The 7,736-nt window shown below is 63.1% G+C and overlaps 1 protein-coding gene across 1 annotated transcript; it reads right to left on the minus strand.

The window, feature by feature from the left end:
* Window positions 1–4,040: 4,040 nt before the first annotated feature.
* Window positions 4,041–7,176, minus strand: MNEG_11627 (hypothetical protein; the record flags this gene model as incomplete). Its single annotated transcript, XM_014039901.1, has 6 exons — window positions 4,041–4,169; window positions 4,416–5,231; window positions 5,575–5,729; window positions 5,960–6,122; window positions 6,403–6,871; window positions 7,085–7,176. The coding sequence occupies 6 exons, from the start codon at window positions 7,174–7,176 to the stop codon at window positions 4,041–4,043; spliced, it is 1,824 nt and encodes a 607-aa protein (XP_013895355.1).
* Between the last annotated feature and the right edge of the window lie 560 nt (window positions 7,177–7,736).

Genomic DNA, 7,736 nt, shown 5'->3' on the forward strand with positions numbered 1-7,736 from the left:
TCCGCACCGCCTCCTCGGGCGTCGCCCACACGCGCGCCTCAGGCCGCTCCAGCACCTCCGCTGCCCTAACCCAGGCCAAGCCGCTGATGCCGGTCATAAGGATGTCAAACACCAGGTCGATGGCTGTCCCGGTGTCCCACCGCTGCCCGGCCACCGTAGCTGTGACGTACGCCGACGCTTGGGTATTGCGCACCCTGAGCGCCTGCACGCACGGGCGGCCGTGTGCACACGTGGCAGGACAGTGCTCACAGGTCGCCAAGGAGAGGGAGCCGGGGCCGCAGCGCGCGCGAGCAGGCAGATGCACACGCAACACACAGCTGGGCTTAGACGGCTAGAGGCGCCCCGGGCTGGAGCTGCGGCAAGCAAGGGCGGGGCGGGTCAAGCCGGGCAGCAGGCGGCCCCGCGTTGGCTGCATCTCAAGGACTGCGTGGGGGATGGATGACGCGGGGACGTGGGGGAGCATGGCTTGCGCAAGCAGCTTCCTGGCAGCTACATACGCACTTGAGAAGGTGGGGGTCTCCTCCAGCGGTACTCGTGCCGCAGCTGCACCGGGCCGTCGGGCGCCAGCCCAGCTCCCTGCAGCTGCAGCAGCAGCGCCGCCTCCGCCATCAGCATCGGCGCGGGCAGGCAGCTGCCCGGGGCGACGAGCGAAACCGAGTGCCCGACGGCGAGGCGCAGCGCGTCCGCGCCCAGCGGCGGCAGCGGCGCGGCGAGCGCGTCGGCCGCGCGGACTGCTTTTGAGGCTCGCCACGCGCGGATGTGCGGCGTCTCGGAGCCCCTTGGCGTATCCGGGGATGCACGCCTGGGCGTACGTCATCAAGAAGCGTTGTTCATCAGCGGTCACGGCGCGAGCGGCCGTGAGCAGCTGCTCGCCGGGCGAACACCATTCTGCGTATGTGTACGTGGCGCTCACGCGCGATTCGGGGTCGTCGCCAAATCCCGAGATGGAGGCTCGCATCACGTCGCGCGGCTGCGGCAAGGTGCCCGCGCGCGTGCGCGGCGGCTCCCGCGGCGGCGGCGGGCTGCGCGGCAACTCCGCCTGTTGCCCCGCTGGCTCGGGAGGGCCGGCGGCGTCGGGTTTGGGCCCCAGCAGCTGCTTCGACTGGTCCGCCTTCGCCGCCCGCCACGGCTTGCCAGCAGGCTCGTCCAGGCCGCTGCCGCGCTTGCGGCTGGCGCGCACAGGCGCGGCGGCGCTCCTCAACTGCTGCGGCTGGATGATATGGGCGGGGTGCCGCGCAGCGCAGGCTGCGCGACCGTGCGCGCTAGCCTGCATAGTAATTATGAATGTATTTCGATGTATTCGATGCAACAATTTCACCCTCAATTGTCTGCCTACGTAGCGTCCCGGCGGACGATCGGAGATCACTTGGCCGGCACCTATAACGTTCGCATAAACGAATAGAATGTTTGTGTTATCACTCTTACAATTGGTGTCAACCCCCAACCCGGGGTGCTGAACGTCCCACTAGGAGCCGCATCCTGCAGAGTCCCTCGGCCAGCACACACTCATACACTGGAGGCAAGCTGACAACGCACCCACCGAGCGAACCAAGAGGTCGCAAAGCATTTTATCGAGAGAAGTGTCCCCTAGTGCGTCCTGCTGATTATCAAGATGCGTCTGACAGCCCCCACAAACGGCGAGGGACCCTGAACGCTGGCAGCTGTGTTGGGCGTTGACCGCCCTGGCGCCGGTTTGACTGCTGGTTGGCCGCCGCACTCAGTGCAGTACCCCTGCAGTACCCCAAGCCGCAGCCGGTGCGCGCGCACCACTGACTAAATTGCGGGACGAGCTTGCTGGCACGCCCGCCTGCTTTCAAAAAGTCCAAAGAACGCGATGCAACGCGCGGCGCACCGCGGTGGGGCGAACAGTGGCGCGGCCCTCCAAGTTCTTTGCAGCCTTGGAAAGTTGTGAAGTTGTTTTATAAAACGTGCAGGTATCTGAACTAAGCAGCGTGATGAATGCAGCGCGGTGCTTCTGATTCCGAAGAGTCGCTTCCAGGCATCGGGCCGTTTTGTGGATGATTGGTGCATTGACATGGCTTGGCACAATCAGCGTAGCCCCCGTACTGTCGTGTATGCAGATGCCACCAAACCGATTCACCATGTGCAGTTGTTTGCAAAACGCCGGCAATCACGTCACGCTCGTCGGACGGACGCACGAGCGCGTCCCCTGAACAGATGTGCGCAGCTGCGCGCAGGAGGCGGCAACCGGGGACCCAGATGACAGGGTGAACGCGTTTACAGTACTACGCAATGCTTTACCTGCGGCTGCTGCTCAGAGATGCAGCTGGCTCAAGCAGCGCAACTTGGAGGAACATGCCATGTCCTGCACCTACCACGCAAACATGGCCAAAAGCTCCAGTGGGTGCTTGGACAGGCAGCCACCCAACACATCACGTGTGCCCTAGGGATTAACAGAGTCCCTCGGAGAGAACGAACTCGCACACCGGCGGCAACGGTCCCACCCAGCCAGCCAAGGAGGTGCAAAGCACTAGCGTGTGAATGTGACGAGTCCCCTGATTGTACTCTGAAAGTTATCAAGGCGTGTCTGACAGCCCCACAAACGGTTGTCGACCTGGAAGGCTGGCAGGTTATCAGGGGTTGACTGCCTGCGATCACACGCACGCCCTTGCGCCGGTATGACTGCTGATTAGCCGCCACATGTAGCGGCGGCTGCTCTGAGCACCTGTGGGTGGCTGGGGATGAGCTTTGGAATAGCCGCCACAAAATCAGGTGCCCAGCCCTTGACCAAAAAATGCTGTCTTGGGTGGCAGCAGGCTGCTGTTGGTCCAGATGTGTACCCATGAGATTGAACAATCGTACACCTTTGCATTGGTGGCTGCATGCGGCTGGGAGTGGATTGCCCGCTGTGCTTACATTCACATCAAAGTTGTCATTCAAATATCCAATCTCCGTTTTTTCTTATTGTTACAGCTTTTCGTCCCCCCATGCATATTTTCTCCATGCCTTGGACGAAGTACAGATGGGGTTACTTTCATCCAGCCAACAGATGCAGACAACTATTCAGCATGTAGTGAGAAGCCCTTGCTTACTACCCACACCAGTCCCGCAGGACTGGAGCGCTCCCAAGCACAAACCCGCCATCGTGGCACACACGAATTCAGGCACATGCAGTGGCCAAACACCACGCAAAATTTTGGCGCCATAGGGATCCGTGTTTTGATTCAGGCCACCTCCATAGGTGTGCGGTGCAATTCTGATGAGCCGAAGATGCTTCATAGCAAGGCCTAGCGCCCGTACCAATGCATTGCAACATTATATTCATCACATCGAACCGCGTTGTGCATGAAGAGGCCACCAGGCCGAGCGCATCTGGAGGGCGGCGGCGCTGAGGAATTATTGCCGCAGCGCGGCCAGGCGAAGCTGGCGCGCAGCGCGGCCCGCCGGCTGGGCGCCGGGGTATTCAATGCGTCAGTGCTGTGACGGGTCCGAGAGGAGCCAGGGAACTCCATACACAGGCGGCACCAGAGGGGTTTGGGGCACACAGCCCAGCGCTTCCGAGCGCTTGATTTCACAGAAATCGCCCAAGAAAGACTAGCGCAGGCTGCGGGCCCTGTCCATTCAAAAACCAGAGAACCAAACCCAGGCCTTGGCCAGCAAGGGCGCACCATTGAGCCGCCGTCCGCAGCCGGCACGCCAGCATCGTGAGGGGCAGCCACAGCCGCGTGTGATAGCCGGTCCAGTGTTTGAACATATTCCCAGGTGAAAGGGGATCAGCGAGACGGATGAACATCTGCAAAGCCAGCACGCAGCCCCGTGCGCCCACCGCTGCACACAAGGTGCAAGGGCGGTGCACGCTGCCTCCTCTGAACCCTGCCGTCGCGCCCACTACAGAAGCTGCGCGCGTTCAAAAGGGTGTGTATTCACAGCAGCCAGCGGCAGGCCAACCGACGGTGCAGGGGTGGGCCGCCAGCATGCGGTGGGCGGGCGCGCCGCGGCGCGCGTTGGGGCTTCCCTTCGCGCGCCGGGGGCGCCCCTCATGAATTAGGTTGGAGTGGCGCGGCCTAGGCCGATTATGTTCAGGGCCAAGTGTAAGTGGTCGCGACCTGGGAGCCGGTGGCGTTGTAGGTGTAGCCGGGCGCCGAGGCCGAGTCGATGGTGAGGGTTGCGGCACCGCTGGGCAGCGTCGAGTTGGGCGACAGGAAGATCTGTATTTTGGGTGAGCAGGGGTTGCGGCCTCGTCAGCGATGCTTTCATAGAGATGGTATTGTGGCAGGGTGGGTCTCGGAGGCAGCGGTTCACAGTCCCTGGGCACTGCGTGTTTGGTTGCGCGTCCCATGCCGCAGTACAGGTGAATCTGTCTGTGCAAAGGCAGCACTGCCAGCACCAGTCCCTATCACGCGCATATTGGTGTGGCATGCCTCGCCCCTCCCCGCCCCCATAGGAAACCGCACCTGGAACGTGCCGGTGGAGGAGGTGGTGTAGGTGACGTTCCGGGAGGTGGTCGTGGGGGTGGAACCGGGTGACGCCCAGGTGTTGCCCAGGGTGACGGTGGCGCCGGTGACCGGCGCGCCGGCCTGGTTCTTGGCGACGAAGGTGGCGCTTATGCTGTAGCTCGTCACCTGGGTCGTCGTGCCGAGCACCACGCGCGGGGTCGTGCCCTTGACGACGGTCGAGCTGGCCAGCGAGAAGGTGATCGACTTGGGGGCAGAGGGGTACTCCAGGGCAATGCCGTACTCGCCGAGGGACGCATAGTTGGAGTAGTCGGTGTCGCCGACGCCGGTCGCGGAGATGTAGTAAGTGCCCGCCGCCGGCAGGTTGAAGTTGAAGGTGCCGTTCAGGATCGCGCCGGCGCTGTTGAAGGTCGCGAGCGGCGCGCCGCCGGCGGCGGTGACGGCGTTGTGCACCTCGACGCGCAGGTCGACGTTGGCGCGGTGGTTGTTGAGCGCCACCGTCGGGGGGGTGACAGCGACGGTGACGCTGCCGGCGCCGGCGCCCGCAGAGAAGGACAGCCAGTCGGAGTCACCGGTGCGCTCAATGTTGCCGACGGCGGCGGACTTGCTGCGGGCGGGGTCGGCCGCGGGGGTGCCGATTAGGGGGGAAGCCTGCAGGAAGCTGTTGCCGTGGTCGTCGGCGCGGTAGGCGAGGAAGCCCAGGGCGTTGACCATCTGCTTGGTGGGGTCGGTGATGATGGCCAGGTCGTCCTGCTGGTTGTTGGCGTTGGGGTACTCGCCCTTGCTGAACTGGGAGATGTTCTTTTTGTAGGCATCCTACGGGGGGGATAGGGGGTGGATAGCACGTAAATGGGGATTAGCGCTGGTCAGGTTGGGGTCTATATGCTGCGTCGCGCCTGTAGCTGCCAAGCCTCATGAGATTAGGCACTGCTGAGCGGCATTTTTGCTACGGGGGCTACCGTGGGTGTGGGAGCGATGGGAGACCTCAACAGGGGCCGAGCCGTGTTTCAAACGCATTTTGATCCCCGGTTGATGCAAGCTCAACCCCCCGCGGCAGCCCAAGCCCCAAGCCGCTTGACACAGCACCCGTGCTGCATCATCAAGGCAGCAGACCAATCCAGGCAGCAAGCCGTGTGGGAGCAAAAGCACGTGCACTCACCCCCATGATGGGCGCCCAGACGCCAACACCCTTGGAGTACTCAATGCCAGGCTCGCCGTCGTGATCCAGGCCCAGGGTGTGCCCGACCTCATGGCTTGTCGCCTCCCACACGTGCTTGGGGTTGCCCTTCTTCAGCTGAGCGGGGAACACGAAGGCTGCACGCGCGCAAGGAGGGGGCGGAGGGGGGAGATGTGCGCGGCCCAGTGAGAGCAAGCGGGGCTGGCAGATACTCTGACTGCTGGGCAGGCGCGCGCGCAGGTGGCCAAGGAGCGCGGGCAGCCGAGGAGCGCGGCGCAGGGGCCTCTGCTGCCCCGGCTTAGCCTGCCGCTCTCTGCCCTGCGCCGTCTCTTAGCAACTCATGCAAACGGGTGCCGTCCCCGCTCACCGGGGGCCAGGAAGTCGCTGCCAAACCCGTTCACGTATGCGATGCCGCCGGCGCCGCCGCCGAACCAGTCGTTGGCGGAGCCGCCAATGACGGCGCGGATGCCGTTGTCGACAAGATTGAGGTCGGCACCGTTGGCGTCTGTCTCCTGGGTGGTCACATCCACCTGTGGGGGGGTGGGGGGGCGGTTGGGGAGAGGAGGCGGCTGCATCTTGGGTGGGGAAGAATGGAGGGGCAGCCCTTGGGTTTGTTTGCAACAACCGCGCTCGTTAAGAGGGCGTGCAGCACGCGTGTGACAACCGCCAGAGTCTTGCAGAGACAAATCAACGACGCATCGTTATACTGCAGCCCATTCATACGCGTGTAAGCGACTGACAAACCCGTACGCCCGCAATCTGGACAGCTCCAGACTCAACCCTCCCCTCCTCTCCCGACCCCGCGCTCACGTCAAAGGCAGCGAAGTCCTCGGCAACGCCGCGCCAGATGGAGATGATGTTGCTAAGCTCGGTGTTGCTGAAGGACCCGGGGACACCGTCGATGTCGTAGGGGGGAGTCACGATGGGATCGAGGCCGTAGTCGTCGTTCCAGCCGGTGCCGGTGGTGATGTGGCCGGTGAAGTCCAGCACGATGCGGCGCGGCGCGCCGGGGCGGCTGTGCAGCTTGAACGCGAGGGACAGGTCGGTGGGGTCGGCATTGGTGGGGGGGATGGGGCCGACGTCGCCGGGGGCGGCCTGGGGGCCGGGCTCGGCGCCCTCAGGGGCGGCCAGGCCCTTGCAGGCGTAGAAGAGGCGCTTGCTGACGAGACCGAAGCCAAGGTCGGCGCTCTTGGAGAGGAGAGACAGGAGCTGGGGCGCAGTGGTGCCGGTCTTCGCGGCCACCTTGTCAATCTCGGTGCCGATCGCGGCAATGGCGCTCCTGCAGGGGGAGGGAGTTGAGAGGGCGGCGATAAGCAACTAAGCAGCGAGGTGCTCGGGTGCACTTTTGAGCATGTGTGCTGGTCCTGGTCACCGACGGCTGGTGGCAGCTGGCAGATCCGTGCGCGTCGATCGCAGGCTGAGCACGACCCCGGTCTTTTTATTCGTAAAACCCCCAGCAGTACCCTCAGAAGGCCCAGCACGTGTCACTCACTCGCCAAAGGCCACTTTCGGGAGGCCGGCACCAGAGACGCAGCCAGCCGACACCATCAGCAGCATCATGGCCGCCATCAGAGAAGACACCATCTTGAAGTGTGCCTTGTCACACGCAGGCGGCGAACTTTGCGTTTTGCCGGCCAGTAACAACGACCGAGCGCTTATGGACTTTCAGCGACGTTGACAACGCCGCGAGACGAGCGATCGATATCTCCAAAAGCACGTACGTATCACAGTTGGCAGCTCGCGAGCATCGGTTGCCCGTTCAAAGCCCTGGGCCTGTGTCCCGCCACCTTCACCATCAGTCAATCGCGTTGCACACCAACGTTACGCCCGGCTCCCACGACATAATTTCTGCAATGAATGGATCCAGATGTTACCCTGCATATGCCTTGATGTTTCGGGTGTACTGCCTCACAATGACACAATCAGGAGTCAGCCTCCAGCAATCTGACCAGCTCGCTTTTCCCCGGGCGTGTTCGTGCCCGCTGTCCCCTGTAACAAGACATTGCATAGTCCATCAAATGTGGCTTGTCTTTTGAGCCACATGCTAGACTGTTTGCGCCTCCTGCATGTGGAGATAAGATTTTGTGAGTCATTGGTCCTATCCCGTGAGGCGTCATGATTCCTGCTGCGCGCCGTCATGCCCC

The sequence above is a fragment of the Monoraphidium neglectum genome (assembly GCF_000611645.1).
Source record: "Monoraphidium neglectum strain SAG 48.87 unplaced genomic scaffold scaffold02834, whole genome shotgun sequence".
NCBI classification, from domain to species: Eukaryota; Viridiplantae; Chlorophyta; class Chlorophyceae; order Sphaeropleales; family Selenastraceae; genus Monoraphidium; species Monoraphidium neglectum.